This window comes from Elephas maximus, chromosome 4 (assembly GCF_024166365.1).
Source record: "Elephas maximus indicus isolate mEleMax1 chromosome 4, mEleMax1 primary haplotype, whole genome shotgun sequence".
Lineage (NCBI taxonomy): Eukaryota > Metazoa > Chordata > Mammalia > Proboscidea > Elephantidae > Elephas > Elephas maximus.
Genome location: NC_064822.1, coordinates 104398553 through 104425020, shown reverse-complemented (window position 1 = coordinate 104425020; position 26468 = coordinate 104398553). Strand labels below are relative to the sequence as shown.

The following is a 26468-nucleotide window of genomic DNA, read 5'->3' as shown; positions in this document are numbered from 1 at the left end:
TTCATAGCCTTCTATTCTTACCTAGTCCTCTCAGGATAGAGAAATTGTCCCTTCTTCCTCAGGAGCCATTGCCATACACATTCTTCCCCCCACCTCCCTCCCGCCCCTCCACTGGAGCTGCTGCCATGGTTTCCAGGCATGGTTGCTAAGTCTCTGCATGTAAGGGTTGGCGTGGGCTGTGCTGCCACTAACATTGCCATGGTGAATCAGGGGACACCTGATATAGGCTTGGGGGGAGGGATCATGTGGATGGATGTAAGCAACAACCCCCCCAGGACAGAATGAGCCTAAGAGGTGAGCATCTTGAGTATCACTTCAGGTGGGGGCTGAGTGAGCTAGGCATTGTGGTGGTGGTGAGGGGAAGCTCTATACTGGGAAACTGGTTGCTTTTATCATTGCAGTTGCTAAGGGATTGGTTGTGCCAAGGGAGCACACCATTCCTCCTCCATCCCTTCTGAAAGGGTCCTCCATAAGGCTGGGCAGAGCTTTGTGGGCATAGAAGAGGGTGACCCCAACATTCTGGCTTCTGGGCTGGGGGAGAGAGCCTGCTGCTGGGAGAAGGCTTCACGGGTGCCCAAGGACAAATACCTAGAATGGGAGTGGTGGCGCAGTTTCAGTGGCCAAGCCAGACTCGTGTGCCCCACTGTGCCAGCAGCTCTGTGTTTCAGCACCAGGGTGAGACGTTAAGGATGTGGGGGTCGCCCTCTTTGAGCCTGGGAGAAGGATCTCCCCCCCCCCCCCAGTCATACAAAAGCTGCCTGAAAGCCACCGCCTCTTCCCTCCCTCCTGGAAGCTGGTTACTCATCTCTGCACCCGAAGGCCACTGCCGCTAAAAATAGGCCCCCAGCCGTGGGCCAGCCCCTCCTGCACCCCAACCCCATGGAAACCAGCAAAGTGGCAGGCAAAGACCTTGAGTTCCATTCCCACCACCACTCTCGGTCCGAGAAACTGATGTCCAGGCAGGAAGTAAAGGGCTGCTGAACCCTGGGGGTCAGGCAACCTGACAAGCAGGAGAATGAAGAGTTAAAACGGCGGGAAGGTTGGAGAAATGGGTGTGGGGGAGGGGGGGCAGTCAGCTTGGCAAAGAAGTCCCCCCGCACACTCGTGCGGGTCCCATCAGGCTTGGGGGACAAGAGCAGTGGGAAGGGGCGTCCAATCCCGGGCCCCAGGGGGCGGCCGTGCACATGGGGGAGGTAGCAGCGCGGAGCCGTCCGCGCCGTGTCACATGCGCGCGCACACACACAGACAGGCACACACGTGTGCCCGGGTATATATAGTCCCCAGTCCCTGGGCCCGCCGCTCTGCAGTGGGCGCCGGCTCCCTGGGCTGGGAGGGGGCTCTCGGGGCGGGTGGGAGGGTGGGGGGCCGGGGTGGGGTGGGGCAGGATGCTGGATGGCCCGTTATTCTCCGAGGGGCGGGATAGCCCCCGGGAGCTCCAGGATGAGGAGTCTGGTAGCCGTCTCTGGGTGCAGAAGTCCAAGCTGCTGGTGATTGAAGTGAAGACTATTTCTTGTCATTATAGTCGCCGCGCCCCTTCTGGACAACCCATGGATTCCCAGACCAGCCACTGGGCCCGCTGGACCCAGAGCCGCACGTGAGTGAAGGAGGGACCAGGGAAGAGAGTGGAGTGGTGGGGGAGGGGTGGGGTCTGCACCCCCCTGCCCGAAGGCACCAGCGAGCGCTGCTGGGCTCGCCTTGCCTTTCCCACGCCTCCTTCCCCCACCCCACCCCGAGGGCTGGGACCTGACTCCTTCAGTGTTGTTTTGGGGGAACAGGAGTGGGCGTGAGAAAGGGCAGGAGGTGAGATGGGGCAGAGGCTGGTAAAGAGTGCATGGAGAGATGGTGAGGAGTCCCGCTTCGACTTCAGCCCTAACATATACGCACGTGCACACGCGCACACACTCACACACACCCCTCCACACTGCGGCCCCAAGTGGCCTCCAGTGCTCCCGGTTCCCCCGACCTCGGCTCCCCTCCGCTACAAACTGCTCACCTGGGTTCCTGCTCATTGTCCCAGGTGTGGGCCGCGTCCGGGATCCCCTGAGCCGCCGCCCCGCCGGCTCTGGGCCTCCAGGGTGCTGCAGGAGGCGACCAACTGGCGGGGGGGGCACCCGGCCGAGGCCCGAGCCCGGGAGCAAGAGAAAAGGAAAGCGGCGTCGCAGGAGCGGGAGGCCAAGGAGACCGAAAGAAAAAGGCGCAAGGCTGGTGGGGCCCGAAGGAGCCCCCCGGGTAGGCCCCGCCCAGAGCCCCGGAACGCCCCTCGGGTGGCCCACCCTGCAGGGCTCCCAGCTTCCTCCCGGCCAGAGCGCTTTGTGCCGTTGGGACGGGCGCCCCGTCCATCCGCACAGCCTCAGAGCATACTAGGCGCGGCGTGGCCAGGGCCCTGGGGAGGTCGGCGGCCCGGGCCTCCCAGCTACGAGGCTCACCTGCTGCTGCGAGGCGCTGCCGGGACCGCCCCGCGACGCCGCTGGGATCGGCCGCCACCCTACGTGCCTCCACCTTCTTACGATGGCCCCCACAGGACCCTGGGGACTAAGCGAGGCCCCGAGCTCACCCAGGCGCCCGCCTCCCCAGACCCAGCTCCAACCCCGGCCAGGACCGAGACAGGGCGCGCAAAGAAGAGGCTGGATCCTCGTATTTACCGGGACGTCCTCGGGGCTTGGGGTCTCAGACAGGGGCGGGGTCTCTTGGGAGGCTCCCCAGGCTGTGGAGTGGCTAGAGCTAGATCGGAGTTCGGCAAGGGGGCCGCGGAGAGAAGCCTGGGGCTCGCTGTTGCTGGCCTGAGCAACGGTAGTGACAGCCATTCAGCAGCCAAAGCTCCAGGGAGCCCGGGCGCCAAGACAGTTCCTACAGGGCCTGCAACTGCTACTCCTAGTCCCCCGCGCCCCGCCCCCAGGTCCAGGCCCCACCTCAAGGGCTCCAGGGAAGGGAAAGAAAATGTAGAACAGAGCTGGCTCCTCAAACGCTGGATTTCCTCCCCCAAAAAGCAGCCGCCCCGACATAGCCAAACCCTCCCCAGACCCTGGGCTCCAGGAGGCACGGGATGGAAAGAGTACCTGGGTCACAGAGAGGAGGCAGAAACCGAGACCCTGAAGGGATGGAAGGTGACCCGCCGCGCCCACACCCTGCCCCGCAGTTCCCGCCGCCCCACTTGTGGAGAAGGCGTCTTTGTCATTGACGCCACTTGCGTGGTGATTCGGTCCCAGTATGTTCCGACTCCCCAAACCCAGCACATGCGGCTTTTGCCCTCCGGGGTGCCGCGCGTGGGGGGAGATGCCCCTAGTCGACTGCAGTGCGGCAAGGAGGAGGGCGAGGGTCCCGCGGCCTTTCCTTCCCCTTGCCAAAAGCTACTGTCGAGCAGCGGCCTTTCACACCAGCCCAGCGCGGGGCGCGGGAGCGAAGCTGAGGGCGGGGAGCCGGAGGATTCCTCGCTGCAGGAGCGGGCCTCCCGTATCTTGGGGCTTCCTGTCAGCGAAGTGAACCTGCGGGACGTCCCCAGGCAGCCAGGTAGCCCAGAGCACCTGGCCTTAGGCCCAGCGGCTTCGGGAAGCGTGGGCAGCGCCGAGGGCTCGAAGGAAGTGACAGCGGTCCCGCGGCGCGTGGGTCGCAGTTGGGCGCGGACCCCGGGGCCCTACGCTGGGGCCCTGCGGGAAGCCGTGTCCCGCATCCGCCGCCACACCGCCCCGGACTCGGACTCGGACGAAGCTGCGGAACTCAGCGTGCATAGCGGCTCCTCTGACGGAAGCGACACAGAAGCCTCGGGCACCTTCTGGCGAAGTGAGCAGACCCAGCCCGGGGTTGGGGGCCCCACGGCGGAGCCCCGGGAGGGCGGGAAGAGAGTAGAGCTAAACGGCAGTATCCGGGAGATTCTGGGTGTCATAAGCCGAACGGAGGAGGCCCTCTTCCGTGTGGGGGACAGTAAGAGGACCCCACAAGGAAATAGGGAGCAACAATGAGAAACCCCCATCTTGGAGTTGTGCCCCTCAACCCATCCTTGGGCCCCCCATTCTTTTCTTTCCCACACTCTTGCTTCTTTTGTCCCTGTACCCCTACCCCTTCCCATTCCCATACCTGAAGCAGAAGCTGCCCAAATGAAAAGAACAGGGGCCATCTGCACATTCATTTATTTATTTTTCAGGAGTGGTGAGGATGAGCGGTAGACTTTAATCTTGCCACATCTAGGGCACATGAGTGAGAAGGTCATGGATCTTCAGCAAGGGCTGATGCACTGTTGTGGAGCTGAGCAGAGAAGCCTAGCCAGGATCAGTTATGAGAGTGGGGATGGTGGCAGTCACAGGAAGGCAGGGCCCTGGGCAGGAGGGAGAAAGTGATGGGAAGACCTGAGAGCACTGGGTGACCCTGTGACAGAGGGGCTGTTGGTAGAAGAGGAAAGGCTCTAGAAGCAGCCAGCAAAGCAGAAAGAGTGCTCACTTTGTGTCCCGTGCCTTTGGTTTCAATCCCAACTCTGCCACTGACTTGCTAGGTGACCTTAGGCCAGTCACTCTCCCTCTCCAGGCCTCCAGACCACCTGGTATGTAAAATGAGGGAGTTTTAAGGTTCATGGTTTTATCTCTGACATTTTGGGATCTTTGGGGAGGCTTCTATCTCATATTCCCCTCCACAAACCAAGGGAGAGAGTTGAGAAGAGTCTAAGCATCCCTTGGTGGCCTCCATTTCACCTGATATCACCCTCCGTTGAGGAGACTGTCCAGTGTTTGTAAGAGAGCTGAGGAGTAGGCAAAGGGCTCCTATCCTAGTCTTCCGGCATTAGGTGAGGGCTTCCCACTCCAGTTCTGTGACTGTCCCTGGCCTGTGGTGGTCTGAACTGGGGAAGGAAGGCAGCCAGTGATAAAGCTTGGAACCTCTACTAGGCCTTCTCTTTTTCCTCCTCCCCAACGTTCCTTATTTCTGCTGTGGAACGTTGCCACGACTTCCCAGGTGGTATCGCCCACCTGAAAGAACCCTGAGAATTTCCCTAATTTCTGCCTCTGACAGAAATCCTCGAGGCAAGGAAGAGGGAGGTTGGTCCCAAGGAGCCTGAAGGTGTGGGGTGTGATACTCGCCATAGCCACTGCGGGGCGCGCGCAGGTCGCGGATTTCCCCGGTTGCTAGTTTCCGAGTCCCCCACTACCCGGCACTGCCAGTTAATCCATTGATAGCTTACCTAGTTACCGCGCGCCTGTCCCGCGCCTTGCAGCCTGCAGCCGTGCGGGGCCAGGAGCAGGCCTTTGAGAGCGCGCCGAGCCCCTCCTGTTCTCATCCACGCCAAGCGGCTTGGGACCCAGACACTGAAGTCCCTTTTCTCGCCGATCCTGGACGCCTCCTCCGTCTCAGCCATTTACTAGCCATGTGAACTTGGCCAAATCACTTCACCTCCTTGAGCCTCAGTTTCCTCATCTGTCAAATGAGGATTTATAAACACCTACCTCGCAGGGTTGTTGTGAGGATTTAATGAGATAATGTATGTAAAGCGCCTAGCACAGTGCCTGGCACACAGTAGGCGCTCAATAAATCTAAGCTTCCCTTTGCTCCAGACTTGGCACCTTCTTCCTTACACCGACCCTTTCCCTGTAGCGCCCCACCCCCAGTGCTCCTCGCTCCTTCCTGCGCCGTGGGGGAGGAAGACTCCTTTCTTTGGTGGAAACTCCCGATCCACCTCTGTCTTCCCCAGCTCGGACTCTCCCTTTCTTGCTCCCCCCACCCTCGCCGGCTCTTCCCACTGCCCTGGCGCTTTCCCCCCGCCCCCCATTCCGGGCAAGGGCTGAGTCAGCCCGGGTAAATTTAGCTGCCGGCTCGGCTGGAGCGGGGGCTTCGCCCAGACTCAGTCTCCGGGTACTGGCCGGCCCCCGGACTCGCCTCTGCCCCCACCGCCACCGGGTCCCGCCAACTCAGGCTCGGTGTTCAGGTCCCCAGCCCCGTTTCCAAACCACTTACAGTTTTAGTCTCCAATTATCTCGACGTCACTCCCCACCCGAACCGGGAGAGGTTCTGGACAGGAGGGGAAGGGGGCAGGGCCGCCTAGAAGTCCACCGGACCCGACCCAAACCTCTGGCTGGCTGGCCTTGGTTCATTTGGGGGTGGGGAGGGTAGGGGGCTGTGTTCTTCTTTTGGGTTCTGAACCAGAGGGGACAGCGTTGGTCAGAGCGAGCCACCAGGAAGGTCCATTCCAAAATCTGCCAGGAACCTAGACTGCCAGGTTTCTAGTTAGCTTTTGCTGGAGGAGATAAAGGAAGTGGGGGTCACCTCGGACAGAGATCAAAGGTTCCCCAGGTCTGTCTCCCTTCCACCTACAGACCCAATTCTGAGTCCTGAGCATTTACTGAGCACCTACGAGGAACCAGAACTGCTGGTGGGGTAGTGGTTAAGTACTACAGCTGCTAACCAAGAGGCTGGCAGTTCAAATCCGCCCCACACTCCTTGGAAACTCTATGGGGGCAGCTCTACTCTGTCCTATAGTGGCAGAACCGACTTGATGGCAGTGGGTTTGGTTCGGTACTTTTTTTTTTTTTTCACTGAGAACTAGGCACTGGGCTGGGCTCCAGGATGGAGGTAAGACCCGTCTGACAATGGCCTCAGGGAGTTTAGGAGCTAAGAAAGGGATGAAGAGGAAAACACACAAATAATAACAGTTTTGAGCAGTGAGTGTTCAGTGCTATAAGGGGTCAAACGAGAAGGAGGTTGTATGGGTTTATTGAGACCAGGGAAGGCTGATGGAGGAGGTGGCATCTGAGATAGAATTTGGGGAAAGGGCATTCTAGGCGGAGGAAACAGCAGAAGCAAAGGCATGGGTTTGTGGAAACAGGATATGTTTAGGGAATTACCAAATGGTCTGGCTTGACTGAAGTTTAGGGTATATTCAGGGGAGTTGTTGAAGATAAGTGGAAGTAGCAACTGAGGCCAGATTCAGGTGGGCCTGGTTCGGCTGAGTTTGTGCCTTAGACCTCTGGGCCGGAGAAGAGGATGGACTTCAAGCTAGGAAGAAGATTGAGGAAAGCCTGGGCAGAGGTGAGAGCATCTGCCTAGATTTTGCTATAACCTAGGGGCTCCAGGACTCACTCGGGGGTTGGTAGAAGAGGTGACAGTGGAGGAGTTGGCCCTGTGGGTGGGATCTCCACCATGCTGCCTGAGCCCCTTTGAGGATGAACACGCAGAGGCAGTTTCTAAGAGCTCGCGCATACCACTACCGTTAGCAGAGAGCCGGGATAGTGTTTAGAGCATGGACCTTGGGGTCTGGCAGCCTGAGTTCAAATCTTGGCTCCACCTGGTACTAGTTGTGTGACCTTGGACAAATTACGTAACCTCTCCGTGCCTCAATGTCTTCAGTTATAAAACGGGGTTATTAATAGTGCTTTTCTTGTAGGGTCATTGGGAAGATTAGTCAATACGTAAAGCACTTAGAACAGTGCCTGGCCCATAAAAAAAAAATTTTTTTTTTTTTTTGTAAAGGATATACATGTTAGCTATAATTATTAGTTTTCTCCAGGGCTATCTCATTAGTGTTGGGGGTGTGTGGCAGGAGGATAGGGAAGACGGGTGGAGGAAGGGAAGGAGGAGGCACAGGCAGCAGAGGCCAGGTAGAGAGGCCAGGGGAGCTCTGGGGTGGGGACAAACAGCCCCTGGAATGGGTGAATGTTGTACTGGGAGCGCAGGGGTGGTTAAAATGTCAGTGCGACATACTCCTCACCTCCCTCCACCAGGCCTTCCTCCATCTGTACCTGTGGATGGAATTAGCACCAGCTGCCAAAAGGCCTGGGGAGAAAGGAAGAGAAAGAAGAAGGGGAGGAGCAACTGCAGGTCTAGGGGTCAGGTCCTGGTGAGCCGTATCTCAGACTGGCCCTGCAGGGCCCTGTGGGTGGGAGGTTGGAGGCTCCCTACTGTGAAAATGACTTCTAAATCTGGCTTCGTCTGCCAGCCAGTCAGCCTTGAGATGGAGGCCACAACCATCCCCCACCTTAGGACAGCCTCACAGGTCAGGAGTAGGGACAGCAGACCTGGGAGGGCATGGTCAGGTTGCAGCAGAAGCCTTCAGGTTAGCCTAGGACCCTACTACCCTCTCAACAGTTAGGTTCTTCCCAAGGAAGCCCCTTTCTGCCCCATATGGGATCAAGTTACTATGGCTTTAGAAGAGCTGAGAGCGCTCTCCATCTTTCAGATACTCAGGAGAGCCCAGAGATTTCCCTAGACTAGCCACAAATGGGTAAAGGAAACCAGGAAACAGGCCATAGACTCTGGGACTTCGGAGAGGTTCTGGGTCAGGAGTGTGAGTGTGTATGTGTGTGAGGAGGACGGGACCAGGAGAAATAGCTAAAGATAAGTATGTGTGCAAAGTGTGTCTATGGGGAAGAGAGCTAGCATCTACTTTATTTCGTTTATTTGCTCAACAGTTAAGTACATATGTCTAGGGACATAGAGACTTGGGGATGCTTCCTACCTTAAGGAAGCTCACAGTCCAGGGTATGTACGTGGTAGGGGAAAGGACATGGAAGAGAAAACTGAGAGTCATTACAATGCAGGCAGTACAGCATAATACATGTTAATGGAGGTATTCCCAAAGGGCCAGGGGAGCACGAAGAAAGAAACAGCTCCCAGACTGTGCCTTCTGGGGAGTGGAAATATACCCAGGTCTTTGGGAGACAAGTTGTTGAGGGTGTGTGTGTATGTTACTGAAGGAGGCCCAGTGCAGGTGCTATTTCCCCTGCTGCCTGTCCTGGCATGGGGTGAGCTCCCTCCCTTGAAGCCCCTGATACTACATAGCCTTTTGTGAGTCCTTTTAGAGAAGAGATGCTTCACATCCATCCATACTTTCATCCAACCATCCATCCATCCATCTATCCACCCATATAATATTCATCCAACCAACCATCCATTCATCTATCTATCCACACTTTCATGCATTCATCCAACCATCCATCCATCTGATACCTATCCATTCATCCATCACTATCTAACCAATTGTTCATCCATCCAAGCATCCATTCATCCTTTCATTTATCCATTCACCAATCCATCTGTCCATCCATTCATCCATCTATTTATCTTTAATGAGGGCATATGATGTACCTAGCCCAGTGCTTTAAAAGATGCCAGAATGAAGGAAACACAGAGCCTATGTCCTCAGAGAACTGGAAGCTTGGTGGGGAGAAGGGGGTGAGTAACATACACAGATAACCACCAATGGGACAGGGAATACGTGTTTTAATGAAAGCCTGACCAAGAGGGTGCTTTGGGGGCTCAAAAAGGCAGAGGCAAGGCCACTGCCAACATAAATTAAAAGAGTGTTCATGGAGAAAGGAACATTTGAATAAGAGAGGGGAGATATGAAGAAGAGGTGCATTCCTGGGTATGGACAAAGGTAGAGAGGTGGGAGTACACAGCTTTCACAGAGCACAGAGGCTCTGGGGAGTGCAGAGATATGGAAAGAAAGGAATTCTGAAAAGGTGTGTGGGAGCCAAATCATGAAGTGTCTTTGGAAAGCAAGGATAAAATGTTTCCACTTTAGTGAAAGGAATTGAGGGAGAGGTGAGAGACAGAGTTTTTGAGCTGGAAATGTCCTGATTTTCTTCTTAATACCCATAGCATCTTTTTCTCCTGTTGCTTAATAATGACCTTTGTTGGTCTTGTTACCTTGTGGAATCCCCTGCTAGACCATAAGCTACTCTTAGATTGTTGTTAGGAGCCATCTGTCAGTTTTGACTCATCGAGACTCCATGTGACAGAGTAGAACTGCCTCACAGGGTTTTCTAGGCTGTAATCCTTACGGGAGCAGGTTGCCAGGTCACCTCTTCCCCGGAGTTGTTGGGTGAATTCAAACCCCAACCTTTCTCTTAGCAGCCTAGTGCTTAATCGTTGTGCCACCAGGGCTCCTTACTCAAAGCTGTGCCTTTGATTTAGCTCTGTATCCTCTACAAGCCTGGCACAGAGCAGACTCTCAGCAAATGCTGCTGGAAGGAAGGAACAACTGACAAAATTGTGCTGCAGAAAGATTGTCATATATATTGGAAAAGGGATGGCTCCTGCCTAGCGTGACGCCCTCCCTTGCCGTTTTCGGGGATGACCCTGCCTTGTTTGCTGGGTTTTCTCCGGGAGCTCTCCCAAGAACTACCACAAGGTGGCGCTGTTCCAACTGTAGCTTTGAGCTTTGCCAGGGTCCTTAGCGTTTCCAGCTGGTGAAGTGCCCATTGAAGAACTGTCCCAGGATAGTCTAGACATCTTCCAGCAGATCCTGAAAGAATAAAGAGCCCAAATGCAATTGTGGAAGAGAAGAGCAGACAGACCCCCAACACCTCATCTATCCATCCATTCATTTGACAACTATTTATTGAGTGCCTACTATGTGCCAGGTACAATGTTAAGTTCTTGGAAAGACAACAGTGGCCAAAAGACACAGTCTGTGCCCTCAAGGAGCCCACAGTCCAGTGCTGCCCAAATCTCTCTCTCTCTCTCTCACACACACACACAAACACACACACACACACGCCTGTTCCCCAAGACCAGTTTCCCTGCCCTGGGAAGCTGTTTCCACATGAAATCTACCCTTCGGCACTGCTCACTCCTCCAAATCCAAGTTCCTCTCTGAGGTTGCTGCATGGCCACCTTAGTGTGACCCCTGGGAATGTTTCTTCCCAGAATGGCTCCTCTTGCTCTTCCCTGAGCACCCTGTCAAGCCCTCTCCTGTTCTCTCCCTCAACCTGCCCCATCATATCAACAGTCACTCTATTAGCCCTGGTCGAGTGAACTCCTCAGAGTAGAACTGGGATGGGGTAAAGTCTCCCCATACCCTAAGGCCCTGGAGGCTATAGGGACACGAGGGTATGTCCGTAGAAGGGTCTTGTGAGATCCTGGTGCCATCAGCCCAGGGGTGGAGATTTGAGGAGTTCAGAAGACCAAAGACCTCAGAAACATGCCCTTGTGAGCTGAGGGTTCTGCCAGCCAAACCTGTACCCTGACAAAGGCTTCCTAATTTTCTTGCCTACTTTGGGGAGACTATATCTCTGCCTGGCCACAAATTCATAGTGGTAACTGTGGGAGACACTGGTTAGGGGGGTGAAGCATTGTTCCCTTGGGACATTGTCCACTTTCCCAACATGCTCCAGGGTCCAACTTAGCCCTTGGCGGGTTTAGGAGAGGAAGGGAGGGTTGGTGCCGAGAGTGGGAGCCGGGCCCATCGAGGTCCCGGGAGTGAATGCTGTATTGTTGGCCGGGCCAGAGTCACAGATAATTACCTCAATTAGTGACAATGGGAGAGTAATAAATACAGGCTTAGTGTCTCCTACCCCACCAGGGCTCCGAAGATTAATCCAGGCTGACGGGCGGGCCCTGAAAGGCGTGATGGACAATTCATTAAACTCCCCAAATGCCACACAACCTGGGCGTGAAGGCTGAGTTAGCCCCCTGGGGGCTGCGCCTTTGTCCTGATTGTGTGTCTCCGCCACAGCAGAGCCGGGCAGCCCCCAGAGAGCGGGGAGGTGAGTGGGGCTCCCCCAGTCGGACCAGGCAGCAGGGGGATTAGGCCTCGGTCCGGCCCTGGTTGCCCTGGCACACTGGCCCAGGCCGGGCTGGAATGTCCGTGGGGGGGAGCGGGCCGAGCGGAGGGGCGGGGCCGACAAGGTGGGGTAAGGGGGGCACACAAAACCAGGGGCAGGAGGAGTTAATTAGACGCCAGCCGAGGAGGGCGAGGGGCCACAATAGGGCTGAGGGGGCTCCAGGAATGGCCCCTTTACTTCCGAGGAGGATTAATAGGAAGAAGGGAGGGGGTTCAGCCTTTGGGGAGCAGAGCTAGAAGCTTCCCAGGGTGGCACTGCACCCTCTTGCCTGGCTTGGCACTACTTGGCAAGTGGCTGGGAAGCAGGAGGCTCTGGCAGCCCGAGCAGGTGCCTACCAGCAGCCCACAGAGCGGCTCTTTCTTCCGCGAAAGGCACCTACACTGGGAGGATGATTGGGTAGGGAGGAGAGGAAGGACACCCTCATTATTCAGGGGAGAAGCAGGAATGTTTAGGTGCCCTATTCTCAGCCCCCTCCATACATACATAACCTAGTAAGAGGCAGAACAAGGAGCCTGAAACTCCACCTTCCTGATGGGGTTGCCAGGTTAAAGACAGGAAACGCTTAAGGGGGCCTGTAGCTGGTGTGAGCACATGAGAGCAGAGGTCTGAATGTGCACGTGTGTGTGTGTGTGCTCATATGAGCAGATGTGCCTCTGCCCAAGGCCTGGCGTTCAGCAGGCCTGCGGTAAATGCCTGCTGAATGAATGGATGAACTTCAGTTTTGGTGAGAGTAAACAGGTATGAGGCAGGGAAGTGGCGCTGGGCTGCAGCCTGACACAGAGCAGCCTTGGGCTGTTTCATTATGAGCTTCCAGGCCTGGCCCAGAGAGGTGGGGACCCTAGCGCTGAGCAGATGAGCAAATAAATATACAGGGAAAATGGAGCAGTGGTGGTTCCTTCCCCTTGAAAAGGGTAAAAAAAATGCAGTAGCCTCTTGGAAGCCCCACTTCCTCCAGCCCCAGGGGAATAGGGCAGCCCTGGCTCCTCCCTAGGAGCCACCCCACCCCACACCCTCCCAAGGGATGACAAGGGAGCGAGTTGGCGGCAGTTCCCTGGGCTTATTTATAACCTGCTGCTCTCTCACCAGCGTCTGCTTTTAGCCCAGACGGGGGAGGGGGCAGGGGGGTGGTCTGTCTCATGCTGGGCGCCCTGGCTGGGTGTGGAAAGAGTGAGTAAGGGTGAGTGGTGGGCAGCTCTGCATGGATATTCCTGCTCACACCACAGCCAAACAGCTTATTTTCTCCTCATTTTGTTATTTTTCTCTCTCTGGCCTGGAGAGGAGGCCTGAGCCAGCCTGAGGGGGGGCGGGGGGTGCTAGACCCTGGGGTATTTGCAGCCCCACTGACAGGCTTTTTCCAGGGTGCGTGTGGCAGGGTGTGTGTGGTGCCGGCTTGCTGACCCCCCAGGGATTGTACACGGCCTGCCATCCTCTCAGCTTTTCCGCTCCCCCCTCCCCCGGGATATTTCAGGAGTAGTCCCTCCCTCACTTGCTGAGGCCAGCCTTGCGTCTGGGGTCCCTGCCAGCCTTAGATCCCACTGGGCTTGTGACACCTGGCACCTGAGGATCAGAGGTGGGCAAGAGGATAGCCTGGGTGGATAGGGCAGAGCCGGGGCAACAGACACATTCCTGATGACACCGTCCAATGGAGGTCCACCCTGAGCTCGCTCTGGGCCTTGAGACCTTCACGAGGCCTCTCTCTGGGCACAGCTGCTTTCCTGCCCAGGGCTTATCCTCTCTAGCCCATGTGAGGACAGTACAGGTGATCATAATAACAAAACAACTAGCTCCTAGGTAGTGCTTTGCAGATCCTACAGCCTCTTGCTTGCTTTTTTCATTAGTACACGTCCCGTGGAGGGCCCAGCATCATTTTGCACCTACCCTACCCCTTCTTCCTTCAAAGTCCCAGCCCCTAGAAGAGAAAGGCCTCCACACCGAGGATGTGAGTTGTAGGAGTCCTCCTGCATGTGTAAAAGACTTTACACTGTACTGAATCTTCGTCAAACTCCCCCCATTATACTGACAATATCTGCTGTCATGCTTGATTCTCTGGCCAGACTGCCAACTTCTCCAAGCTGGGACTATTGCTTGTACATCACTGGAGCCTCAGCATTTGACATAGTGCCAGGCACAGAAGAGATGTCAGGAAGTGTTCAGGTGACCTAAGCTTTCATATACATTGTCTCATCTGAAACTCCTCATCTCCCTGAAGGTTAAGAGTAGCTATAAAAAAAAAAAAAAAAAACTAGTGCCATCAAGAGTAGCTATAACCAGAGATAATTATCTCTGTTTAATAGACAAGGCAACTGAAGCTGAGAAAGCAAGTGAATTGCTGAAAGCCTACTCAGAGGCAAACCTGGATTCATTCCTTTCCCTTGCTCTTCTTCCAGCTCCTATGTATCAGCTCAGCACAGATCCCCCCAACTTCTAGGACTCAAAGCTGATACTAATTCTTGGAGTTAGGTGTTAGGTGAGAATGACTGGAGACAGCTTTCACTCCTGACCCTGCTTCTTCTCCCTAACGCTAGGCATTGTCCAGCAGGGACCCAAGCCCCATCTCCTGCCTCTGGCAGTCCATTAATTTCTTGCTTTGGGAGCTGGGAGATCTAATAGTTCTTTGGGTTATATACTGGGCATTCTCTGCAGGTGTTCTTTACTGGAAACCTAGGGCCTTTCAGGTGGCTGCTTCTACCCAGGATCAAAAAGGCTTTTATCCCTCCCCCTAGGCTGCCCACCAGCGCTGAGCTGGTGCTAGCTTGGTGGCTTGGTGGGTGGATAGAAAGGGAAAGGGATGTCATTGCAGGGTTGCGCAGCTCTTGGCTCCCCTCTCCTACCCCTACACATATCCCAAAGGCCAATAGGGGTCAGAGTTCATACATCCAGGGAGAGGTGGGAGGCAGAGACAACAGCAAAAGAGTCCTGGGGAGGGGGAAATTCTCAAGTCAGCTGGGATCAGTTGCTGCCCTTGGGGAACGCTTCACAGCTCCCCCTGCCCTTCTAGTCCTCCCCTGCCGGTGGAGGGGTTTCAATTAAGGACAGACATGAGAGCTTGAGAAGAGGTTAGTGTTTCCCTGAAGTTAGGGTTAAGGCTAAGGTTAGACCTAGGGACCTGGAGAGGATTAGAGTTAGAGATAGATTTAGGGCTGTGGGCAGGGTCAGGACTCCTGCCAACTCTGGTGAATGTGCACATAGAAGTATTGATATTGTTCATAATTGTTATGGATTGAATTGTGTTCCCTGAAAATATGTGTTGTAAATCCTAGCTTTTATGCCTGTGGTTATAATCTCATTTTGGAATGGGTTGTCTTTGTTATGTTAATGAGGCAGGATTAGTGTAGGGTGTATTTTGAGTCAATCTCTTTTGAGATATAAAAGAGATTAAACAAGCAAACTAAGAAACGGAGATGGAGAAAGAGAGATGCCAAGACACATGAAGACTGGCCAGGAGCAGAAGCTCAAAGAGAGATGAGGATCTTCCTCCACAGCCAACAGAGAGAGAAAGCCTTGCCCTAGAGCTGGCACCCTGAATTCAGCCTTCTAGCCTCCAAACTGTGAGAAAATAAATTTCTGTTTGTTAAAGCCACCCACTTGTGGTATTTCTGTTGTAGCAGCACTAGATAACTAAGACAGAATTTGGTACTGAGACGTAAGGGTGCTGCTCTAACAAACACCTACAATGTGGAAATGGTTTTGAAATTGGATAATAGGTAGAGGCTGGCAAAGTTTTAAGGTGCTTAGTAGTAATGATGGGCTCAAACAGAGCAGCAATTGTGAGAATGGTGCAGGACCAGGCAGTGTTTCATTCTGTTGTAGATAGGGTTGCTATGAGTCAGAACCGACTCAACACCACCTAACAACAAGAATATAAGCCTAGATTGCCTTGAAGAGACTGTTGGTAGAATTATAGACATCAAAGGCAATTCTGGTGAGGGCTCAGAAAGAAGTACAAAGAGCTATAGAGAAAGTCTCTATCCTCTTAGAGAATGGATACAGCATCAGCAACAGAATGTCACTAGAAATGTGGACGTTAAATGTGCTTCTGGTGAGGCTTTGAAAGAAAATGACGATTGTGTGATTAGATAATGGAAGAAGGTGATGCTTTTATGCAGTGGCAAAGAGCTATGCTCTTCTGAATTATGCTGAAATGTTTGGTGGAAGGTAGAACTTGTAAGTGATGAAGCTGGATATCTGGCTGAGGAGATTTCTAAGCAAGATCTTAAAGAGGCCATGCAGTTTCTCCTTGTTGCTTATAGTAAAATGTGATAGGGAAGAGATGGACTTAAAAATGAACTGTGCAAAATGAAAACAGTACTCAAAGATTTGGAAAATTCTGTTGAACAAACTAAGGTCACATGCCCTAGAATGTTCACCAAGGATGTGGCTACACAATCGTTTGTTAAAGAGGTTAAGCCTGTAACTAATGGATCTTACCAACTACCACAGCAGCAAATCCGTCAGCTTAGACCGAAAGGGACAAAGAAAGAGCAAAAGGAAAGAACACTGTCTGCCTCTTGGAATTCTACAGGCAGGAAACAGGCCAAAGGAGCTACATCTATTGTCCTCCAAGAAAAGAAAAGGCCCATTCCTAGAGCAGCTAGGAGATCAGCAGAACTGTTGGAAGGAGCAAGGAAATCGAGGCTTTTTGGTTTCAAAGGGTGGGGCCATGCTGTCCTGGCTCTTAAAGGGTGGGTCCGCAGCATCCTGGGTTTCAAAGGGTCAGATCTTCTTTTTTTTTTTTTTAATTTTAAATGTTTTTATTTATTTATTTATTGTGCTTTAGGTGAAAGTTTACAAATCAAGTCAGTCTCTTGAACAAAAAGTTATACACACCTTGCTGTGTACTCCTAGCTGCTCTCCTCTTAATGAGACAGCACATTTCTCCACTCCCTCCTGTATCCCCATGTCCATTCAACCAGCTTCTGTCCCCCTCTTCCTTCTCATCTCACCACCAGACGGGAGTTGTCTATATATTCTCAAGTGTCTACTTGAGCCACGAAGCTCACTACTCACCAGCATCATTGTCTATCTTATAATCCAGGCCAACCTCTGTCTGTAGAGTTGGCGTCGGGAATGGTTCCAATCTTGGGCTATCAAAGGATCCGGGGACCATGACTGTCAGGATCCCTCCGGTCTCAGTCAGACCATTAAACCTGGTCTTTTTATGAGAATTTGAGATCTGCATCCCACTGTTCTCCTGCTCCATCAGGGATTCTCTGTTGTGTTCCCTGTCAGGGCAGGGTGATCAGTGGTAGCCAGGCACCATCTAGTTCTTCTGGTCTCAGGCTGATGAAGTCTTTCGTTTATGTGGCCTTTTCTGTCTCTTGGGGTCATCTTTACCACATGTCTTTGGTGCTCTTCATTCTCCTTTGTTCCAGGTGGGAGCAATTTATGCATTTATGCATCTTAGATGGCCACTTGCTAGTGTTTAAGACCTCAGACACCTCTCAGCAAAGTGGGATGCAGAGCGTTTTCTTAAAACATTTTGCTATGCCAGTTGACCTGAAATCATGGTCCCCAGACCCTCATCCCTACTACTCTGGGTTTTGAAGCATTTGGTTGTATTCAGGAAACTTCTTTGCTTTTGGTTTAATCCAGTTGTACTGACTACCCCTGTGTTGTGTGCTGCCCTTTCCTTCACCTAAAAAAATTTATGTCTACCAAAAAAAAAAAAAATTTTTTTTTTTTTTATCTAGTTAGCGAATATCCCTCTCCCTCCCTCCTGACCTTTGTAACCATCAAAGGGTATTTTCTTCTGTGTTTAAACTTTATCTAGGGTTCTTGTAATAGTGGTCTCATACAATATTTGTCCTTTTGCAATTGACTAATTTCACTCAGCATAATGCCTCCCAGATTCCTCCATGTTATGAAATGTTTCACAGATTCATCATTGTTCTTAATTGTTGCGTAGTATTCGATTGTGTGAATATACCATAATTTATTTATCCATTCATCCGTTGATGGGCACCTTGGTTGCTTCCATCTTTTTGCTATTGTAAATAGGGCTGCAATGAACATGGGTTTGTGTATATCTGTTCGTGTGAAGGCTCTTATTTCTTTAGGGTCGTATGGTAGTTCTATTTCTAGCTTTTGAAGGAAGCGCCAAATCGATTTTCAAAGTGGTTGTACCATTTTATATTCCCACCAGCAGTGTATAGGTGTTCCAGTCTCTCCACAACCTCTCCAACATTTATTATTTTGTGTTTCTTGGATTAATGCCAGCCTTGTTGGGGTGAGATGGAATCTCATGGTAGTTTTGATTTGCACTTCTCTAATAGCTAATGATCATGAGCATTTCATCATGTATCTGTTAGCAGCCTGAATGTCTTCTTTGGTAAAGTGGCTGTTCATATCCTTTGCCCATTTTTTAATCGGGTTATTTGTCTTTTTGTTGTTGAGATTTTGCAGTATCATATAGATTTTAGAGATCAGACACTGATTGGAAATGTCATAGCTAAAAACTTTTTCCCAATCTGTAGGTAATCTTTTTACTCTTTTGGTGAAGTCTTTGGATGAGTATAGGTGTTTGACTTTTAGGAGCTCCCAGTTGTCTAATTTCTCTTCTGGTGTTTGTACATTGTCAGTAATGTTTTGTATACTGTTTACGCCATGTATTAGGGCTCTTAGCATTGTCCCTATTTTTTCTTCCATGATCTTTATCACTTTAGATGTTATATTTAGGTCTTTGATCCGTTATGAGTTGGTTTTTGTGCATGGTGTGAGGTATGGGTCTTGTTTCATTTTTTTGCAGGTGGATATCCAGTTATGCCAGCACCATTTGTTAAAGAGACTGTCTTTTCCCCATTTAACAGACTTTGGACCTTTGTCAAATATCAGCTGCTCATATATGGATGGATTTATGTCTGGATTCTCAATTCTGTTCCATTAGTCTATGTATCTGTTGTTGTACCAGTGGTGGCATAATATATTCTAAAATGAGGTAGTGTGAGGGTTCCCACTTTGTTCTTCTTTTTCAGCAATGCTTTACTTATCTGGAGCTTTTTCCCTCCCATATGAAGTTGGTGATTTGTTTCTCCATCTCATTAAAAAATGTCACTGCTGTTTGGATTGGGATTGCATTATATCTATAGATTGCTTTGGGTAGAATAGACATTTTTACAATGTTGCATCTTCCTATCCACGAGCAAGGTGTGTTTTTCACTTATGTAGGTGTCTTTTGGTTTCTTGCAGTAGTGTCTTATAGTTTTCTTTGTATAGGTCTTTCACATCTCCGATTAGATTTACTCCTAAGTATTTTCTCTTCTTAGGGGCTATTGTAAATGATATTGATTTGGTGATTTCCTCTATGAAGTTCTCTTTGTTGGTGTAGTGGAATCCAACTGATTTATGTATGTTTATCTTGTATCCTGATACTCTGCTAAACTCTTCTATTAGTTTCAATAGTTTTCTTGAGGAATCTTTAGGTTTTTCTGTGTATAACATCATGTCATCTGCAAACTGAGACATCTTTACTTCTTCTTTGCCAATTTCGATGCCCTTTATTTCTTTATCTAGCCTAATAACTCTGGCTAGGATCAAAGCGTGGGATCTTTGCCAACTTGATTCCAGAGTGTGACACTGCTGTTAAGGTGTGCGGGGGAGGTGGGGTGGGGGGGGAGGATGAGACTGCTGCCAAAAGCTAAGGGGGCAGAGTTGCTATGCTCAAGGGGTAAAAATTGGGGCCTGCTGGGGTCAAGGGGGTGGGACCGCCACTCAAATGGACTAGGAGAATAGGGCCCCCTAAAGCCAAGAGAGGAGAGTTGCCATCCCAGTGGGCCTGGAAGGTGGAGCTGAAGCCCAGGGCTGAGGGGCCTCCACCCAGAATCCAGAGGGTGTGTACAATACACAGAGTCTGGAGAGTGGGGCCATTGCACAGATGGTCCCTAAGAACAGAAGATTATTTTCGAATCTTGAGAGCTAATTTAAATTGTTCTGCTGGGTTTCTGACTTGCTGGGTGCCTGTTATCCCTTCTTTCCCTCCAATTTCTTCTATTTATAATGGAAATGTATACCTTTTGCCTGTTCCACGATTGTATTTTGGAAGCAGATAACTTGTATTCTACATTTCACAGGTTCACAGATGAAGAGGAATTTTGCCCCAGAATGGAATATACCTAACATATTACCCATATTTGATTCAGATTATTCAGAAGATGACCTTTTGGACTTGGAGTTGATGTAAGACTTTTGGGAGGATGTGAATGAATCTTGCATGTGGCAAGGACATAAATTTTGGGGGGCCCAAAGGGTGCAATGTTATAGATTGAATTGTATCCCCCCAAAATATGTGTTGTAAATCCTCCTAACCTCTTTGCCTGTGGTTGTAATCCCATTTGGGCATGGGTTGTCTTTGATAGGTTAATGAAGCAGGATTATTACAGGATGTATTTTGAGCCAATCTTTTTTGAGACATAAAAGAGATTAAACAAGCAAACTAAGAAGCAGAAATTGGGGCAAGAGAGATGCCAAGCCATATGAAGATCGCCCAGAAGCAGAAGCTCAAAGAGGCAAGGGCTTTCCTCTAGAGCTCACAAAAAAAAGCATTCCCCTTGAGCTGGCACCCTGAATTCCGACTTCTAGCCTCCTAAACTGTGAGAAAATAAATTTCTGTTTGTTAAAGTCAATCTCTTGTTGTATTTGTTATAGCACCACTAGATAACTAAGGTATTAATGGAATCCTCATTCAGGCTGGTGATGGGAATGGCTAACTTAATAGTTTGGTTATGGACCACACTTGGGTTTCCTTTTGGTTACATTGGTTTAAGTCTAGACTGTATTTGGATTCTAACACTTCTGCCCCTGTCTTCTCTTTCACCATTATCTCTGAACTTTCAGGTACAGGACTAGAACCTATCACCTGTTATTTGGACCCTCCTGAGCCCAAGGTTGGGAGCTGGGGGATTCATAAGGTGTTTTCCTGCCTGGGGTGGGAGAAGAGGTTTGTCTTCCCTACTGCCTAATGCCCTGATCACAGCTGGCACAGACAGGCTTCAGAGACCAATTGCTCAACACAGGGGGCAGCAGCATCATTCTACCCTGACCACAGCTGGCACAGACAGGCTTCAGAGACCAATTGCTCGACACAGGGGGCAGCGGCATCATTCTACTTGGATTTCTCTTTCTACATTTCAGAATGTGCTCACAGCTCTTTACCCCACAAAGAAACAACCAGCTAACACTTAATTGTAGCTATTTTCACAACAACTCTTCCAGGTGAGAAAGGTAGGCTCAATTTGTTTAATTTCCATTCAGCAAGTGAAGAAACTGAGACACAGGTAAGAACTTCCCCCAGATCATGTGGCCAGTTCATGAAGAATAGAACAGGAAGAACCCTGCAGGGTCTCTTGGCTCCTGACCAGCCTCTTTTCTCAGGAGACCTGGATCCGCAGTGGCCTCGTTAGGGTCAACCAAGGGTCAGAATCTCAGGGTCCTCTTTCAGGGCCAGGAAACAAGTCTTCTAGCATTGTACCCTATTTGTTTGAGAAGTAAGCACCCCAAGTCTGGAAGTGGTCAAAGGAGGGGGAAGTGGGTACCACAAACAATGGTGTGTTCTAGATTTAAGTAAAAGCCACCAAGTCATTGATAAAAATAGAGATTTTATTCTGCAGAGGAAGATGCTACATTGGTGGGGGCGAGAGTCCACTAATAGCAACAGTGGAAGGAAATACTGATTCCGGTAGGCAAAGGCATGTTTGAGAGACTGGGGAGTAGAAAAGAGGAGACCAGAGAAGGCTAGAGGGTAAAATGAGAGCAGAATGGAGAGTGACTGGGTTGGGGCGGGGGTAGTCTCTGTGAACCAGGCTGGAACCCAGCACAATAAATAGTTTTATTTACAACATCCAAACTCTCGGCTTTGTGACCACGTTTCAGTGCAAATTATTTACACGCTGATGAGGAGGCAGGACAGGAAGGGGTAGGAGGTGACTCAGGGAGGCATGGCTCACAGCTGTTCAATGGCTCTACTACCGAGGCTGGGAGGATGGGGGCATTTCTGCTGGGCCCCCCAACCTCATTTTCCACATCACCACAGCTGCCCTTTCACTCTGGAACCTCCCGTTTCAGCTGTAGGTGGGGAGGAGAAAGGCCCTGATGTCCAGGTGTGGGTTCAGGGTCTGCACCCTTGGCAGGAGAATTGGAGGGGCATGTGGGGACCTGGAGAAAAAGGAGGAAACAGGAGAAGGAAAGACGCAGAGAGGTCGCTGGCGTGACGGAGGAAGCAGAGAAACACCGTCAGGAGCTGACCCTGGATGGGGGAGGGGACGAACCCCCTTCTCTCACCTCCTGACCATGCAGGGGGGCAGTGCAACAAAGGGTCTCCCGCGGAGAGGGAGGGAGGTAGGTCGGGCAGGTCCCTCAGGGTGGCTAGAGGGTTCATGCTGCCCCAGGCAAGTGGTTTGAGAAATCCCCAGGTAGGAGGAGGTGGAAGAGTTGGGAAGTTGGGATACGTATGCACTGATGGGAGTGTGGCTGGAGGAAAGGCATGGACGCGTACAGGATGCCAGCGAGTCTGTTTTGGGGGAAGGCTGGAGGAGAACGCTCCCAGGGGCGAATCCACGCGGCGCCTCACAGACACTCGTGCAGTACGCGCGTGTGCGTGCAGTTGCGGCAGCTGACGTGGCAGCACCAGTGGAAGGTGCAGTTACAGCGTTCGGTGACGCGCTGCGTGCGCGTGCGGTGGCCCCGGCCACAGCAGAGCAGCTCACAGCCATCCAGTGCGGGCGACGAGCTGTTGCAGGAGCGCCCAGCCGTGCCCGCCGTGCCCAAGCGTCCGCTGTACGTGCAGAAGTTAGGCGATTTCTCGAAGTAGACGAGGTCGTGGGGGGAGGGCGGCTTGTGCGCTGGATCCTCGGGCTCAAGGCGCAGCAGCTCGGCCCGCGAGGCACGGTTGTTGCCGCGGTTGCCGTAGAGGACGCGCGAGGCGCCGTCGAAGCGGTCTCGCAGCACGTCGCCCACCGCGCGCAGCGTGGGCAGCCTCATCCAGCACGTGCGCACAGTGCACGAGCCAGACATCCCGTGGCACTTGCACTCCTGGCGCATCTCGGAGAACACGGTCTGGGGAGAGCGGGAAGGGAGGGTGTCCCGGGCACGATCAGAGCCAGAGCCACCACCCAGGATGCCGCCCCCTCCCGGACGCCGCCGGGACCTCAGAGATTTGGGGACTAGGCCCAACTCTGCTCCGCGCCAGGGAGTCGGTCTTGGTCTCTGGGCCTTAGTTTGAGAAACTGTACAATGTAGGGCTGTAGACAACACGTTCAATGGGTTGTATGACTTCTAACCTCTTCTGGTCTACCTGCCCTCAGCCCACTCATCCTTTTGCCCGCAGCCACTATCTCTTCCATTCTCTGGCTTCGTTGCAAGCCTCCCGCTCTGCTCCCTCAGGACACCTTCTCTTGGGGCCCTACCTTAGCCCCTTGCCTTTTCTCTGACTGTTACTTCCCAAGCCCGAAATTAGCCCCTGCGCAGAGACCCCAAGATCCCCTACACTGCACCTTGGGTGCCAAGCCCCTAAAGTGCGCTCACCGTGCGGCCGGCCTCGTTGTTGTGAAGGTTCATGAGGAAGCGCAGGTCCCGCCCCTTCTCCCCAGAGTCCACGAACTCCCTGCCGAAGAGGCGGCCGAAGTCGATGTTGTCGCTGCAGCCTCCCCAGTGCCAATCGGGGCCCCCTGGGCCGCGCCGCCGGTAGTCGCACGTGCAGGACTCGATGGAGCCCTCAGAGCAGGAGCGTGCCACTGAATGGGTAACACCAGCCGAGGTGATGGCGAAGATAAACGCTGTTTCCCGGCATCCTGTGGGGGAAGGGAACAGGGATCAGCGAGAGGGCAGTTGGGCGCAGGCGGCCAGCACCCTCAGCGGAGGGCTTGGGACTTCGGCTCCCGTGCCCGGAGTCCGCCCTTCGAGTCCTGAGAGCCGTGTGACTGTCAGGGTCGGGAAGTTGGTCTCTCTGTCCCATAGAGAAAGCACATGCGTGGGCACGTCCCCACTTTCACGCTCGTAAACACGCCTTACTGGGCCTAGGGCTCATTTTGGCTTAAGAGCTGAAGTGGGCAACCCCAGGGAGAAAAACAAAACAAAACAAAAAAGGGTAGTGAAATAGCTCTGCACCGCAAGACCCCTCTGCAGCCCTAAGCTTAGGCCCATTTCGGCGCTGCCAGCCTTGCTCTGAGCAAAAGCTGGAGGAAAGACGAGGTCAGCCAGCGTCCATGACCTGGGGAGCTACTTTCTCTGGGACAGTGGCACAGAAAAGTTAACTTCGTACCTAAGTGGCACAGCTGGAGAGCATCTGGAAGGGAGTCTGGCCTGGAGCTGGCCCTGGGCATGGGGCTCTCAGCGGGTTGATTGTGTGACCCTGCAGGCGCTGGGGACATCTTCCCTGCCCTTGCCCAACCATGCCCTGGGGGTGACCCCGCGTTTCCCCTGGCGCCGAAAGCATCATCTTCCTGGGCACCCACCTCGGTTGACGATCTTGCCGAAGAGGTGGGGCCCCGGAGCAGTAGGGCAGTTCCAGCGGCGGTTCCGGAACTGCCACTTGCACTCGCGCACGGCGCTTTGCAGCCCCCCGCTCACGCTGTGCAGGATCCCCGGGTTCTGGCGGATCAGCCGCCGCTGTTTGCGGCTCAGCAGCTGCAGACTGGGCTCGAGCACCAGCTGCAGATTCTTGGAATCGGTCAGCAGGTTCGTGGAGGAAGCCACGTTCACGATGCCCCTGGTGGGACAGATGATTGGAGCTCAGGCACAGGAGGCAGATCTGCACCCTAACCAAAAAGGCCGTGCCCATCCTGTCCTCTTCTAGAGAGAGAGCGGTGGGAAATCAATAATAAGGCAATGACTCTGTGCTCCTGAACTCACTAGTTTGGAAGAACTGGGAGCGCAGATTTTGTGTGCCCAGGAGTCCTACGGCTGCTTGGTGCCCTGGGTCCGGGTACTGGACAGGGGCTGGTGGGGAGTTTAGAAACTAAGTGTTCACCTTGACTCTCTGAGCCTGCGTCGGGACAGCCTGAGAAAGAAAGCCCTGGCCTGCAGTCCTTGCCCACCTAAGGCGCTAAATTCATAAGGGTCCCATCCTCTTCTCCCCTTCTCTATGCGCTCAGGGCTGGCCCCTCACTTCCCGGGCAGGGAAACTTGTGGTGTGGCTGCCACCGTGAGGCTGCAGTTGGGGCACGAGGAAAAAGGGTGGTGTTAGATGGGAGTGGGCTCCCTGCCTGGGGTACCGTGGGCCACCGCTGACCACCATGGGCTGGTCATTCGCTCCCACCTTCAGCCTGAGCTGAAGCCGCCAGGGCAGCTCCGTGCCAGAGCACCCCTCGGTGTCTCGGCGGAAAGTCAGAGCGCTGAAGGGAGCCTGTCTACGGACGGATTCTAGAGCGTGGGAGCTGGGTCAAGCTGGCCCCCTGGCTTTACGCCCCGGGAGAGTGGCGACCCCGCGCCAGCTCACTTACCACCATCGACCACTGCTGTTGGCGGCCAGAGCTGCGGGCAGGGCGGCTAGCGCCAGCAGCAACGTAGCAGAAACCCAGCCCGGCAGCAGCGCCCAGCACCCCATGGCCTGCCCGGCCTTGCCCGCTCTGTGCTGCAGTTGCGGCGGCTTTGACTGTTGCTGGCAACGGTGGGTCAGGACGCGGCGGTGGCGGCAGGGGCGAGAGTTCGCAGTCTGGCTCAGCCCTGGGGGCGGACGGCAGGCAGCATGGCTCGCGGTCCCGGCTGGTGGGCTGAGGCGGCCACGGCGGGCGACACCGCCTCTTATAGTTGCGGCACTGGCTGAAGCGACCCGCCGGGCCGCGCAGTGGCACCAGGGCGCACCGGTCGGGGGCGCAGACAATGCGCAGCGAGCGGGGCCGTGGCTCCCGCCCGTCTCAGCCGAGAGCTGACGGGCTGGCCATCGGGGCTCACCCCCGCCCCCTGCCTGGTGGCCCCCGCCTCCGGGCCTGCACTGGCCGCCGACCCCTCCCCTTGGGACGCCCTCCCACGCGCGCCAGCCTCACTCCTCCTGGAGTCCGGAGCCCGTCCCGGACCAGTGTCCGCCAGAGGGCGCGGCAAGAATTGCTGCGGGGAGAACCCGCGAGGAGCCCAGCCGCCTCGCTGTGAGCGGTAGGGCTATCCCCTCGACGCCACGCTGGGGGCCCTCCTGTGTCCCTTTTCTCCTCTATCCTGAGTGACGGAAGGAAAGGTGTGGCTCTGGGCAGCGACTCCGGGGAGATGCCTCCCCGCCCAGGAACCCCTGAAGGCTGGACTGGGAAGGAAAAGGGGGAGACCTGGGTTGGGGGGTGGGAGGAGGTCGGGTTGTGGTCAGGGAAATCCCCTGGGTGGGTTGGTGGGTGAGCTGACCACAGGGAGTCCGGCCATAGAGAGAAACCTGAGGCAGCGGCAGTTTGCGCATGTGGGCGGGAAGGAGCTGACAAGTGGCTGTGTGTGTGTGCGTGTGTGTGTCTGTGTAAGCACGACAATGCGATTGTTAGTGCATGTGAGAAAGTGCGTGAATATGCTCTGAGGGCACACGCCAGAGCCAGAGCGCGTACGCAGGCGTGTGCAGAAACTCTGTGTTCTGAGGAGTTAGGGACCCTTCTAAAGAATCTTGGAATTTAGCTCTGGTCAAAAGGAGTCATCGAGTCACCTCGACACAGCCCCGCCTGGGGCGGCTCATCTGTGTGTCAGGAAGGAGGCGGCCACTGCAGGCAGGAGAGACCCAGAAGGTTGAATGAGGGTTGGAAAGCTGTCTGGGACTGTGTGGAGGTGGGTGGATGAGTGTGTGCGTGGGGAGATTATGCGTGTATGTGTCACTCTGTCGCCCTACATACCTTGCATCATCCTATGATGTGTCACCCGCCGGTGTGTGTCCCTGGGGGAGGGGGCTTAGCTTACAAACAAGGTGGTAACAAGAGGGGCAAAACCTGGAGTGGCTGAGTCCCTGAGAACTAGACTTGGAAAGGAAGGGCA

At 53.5% G+C, this 26468-nt stretch overlaps 2 protein-coding genes across 2 annotated transcripts; one reads left to right on the top strand and one right to left on the bottom strand.

Annotated features, from left to right (window-relative positions):
* The first annotated feature begins 1385 nt into the window (after positions 1-1385).
* Positions 1386-5089, top strand: DDN (dendrin). Its single transcript, XM_049882986.1, has 2 exons — positions 1386-1594; positions 2018-5089. The coding sequence occupies exons 1-2, from the start codon at positions 1386-1388 to the stop codon at positions 3954-3956; spliced, it is 2148 nt and encodes a 715-aa protein (XP_049738943.1). The 3' UTR covers positions 3957-5089.
* Positions 5090-22100: 17011 nt separating this feature from the next.
* WNT1 (Wnt family member 1) lies at positions 22101-25077 on the bottom strand. The gene is made up of 4 exons (XM_049883009.1): positions 24974-25077; positions 23987-24240; positions 23058-23323; positions 22101-22589 (listed from the first exon to the last, which is right to left on the bottom strand). Exons 1-4 carry the CDS (start codon positions 25075-25077, stop codon positions 22101-22103), a joined length of 1113 nt encoding a protein of 370 aa, XP_049738966.1.
* Positions 25078-26468: the final 1391 nt, after the last annotated feature.

Coding starts and splice junctions, on each gene's coding strand:
- DDN (XM_049882986.1), top strand. CDS start 1,386: ATGCTGGATGGCCCGTTATTCTCCGAGGGGCGGGATAGCCCCCGGGAG. Junction 1,595..2,017: donor CGCTGGACCCAGAGCCGCAC/GTGAGTGAAGGA, acceptor TCATTGTCCCAG/GTGTGGGCCGCGTCCGGGAT.
- WNT1 (XM_049883009.1), bottom strand. CDS start 25,077: ATGGGGTGCTGGGCGCTGCTGCCGGGCTGGGTTTCTGCTACGTTGCTG. Junction 24,241..24,973: donor AACAGCAGTGGTCGATGGTG/GTAAGTGAGCTG, acceptor CTGTCCCACCAG/GGGCATCGTGAACGTGGCTT. Junction 22,590..23,057: donor ACAACGAGGCCGGCCGCACG/GTGAGCGCACTT, acceptor CGCTCTCCCCAG/ACCGTGTTCTCCGAGATGCG.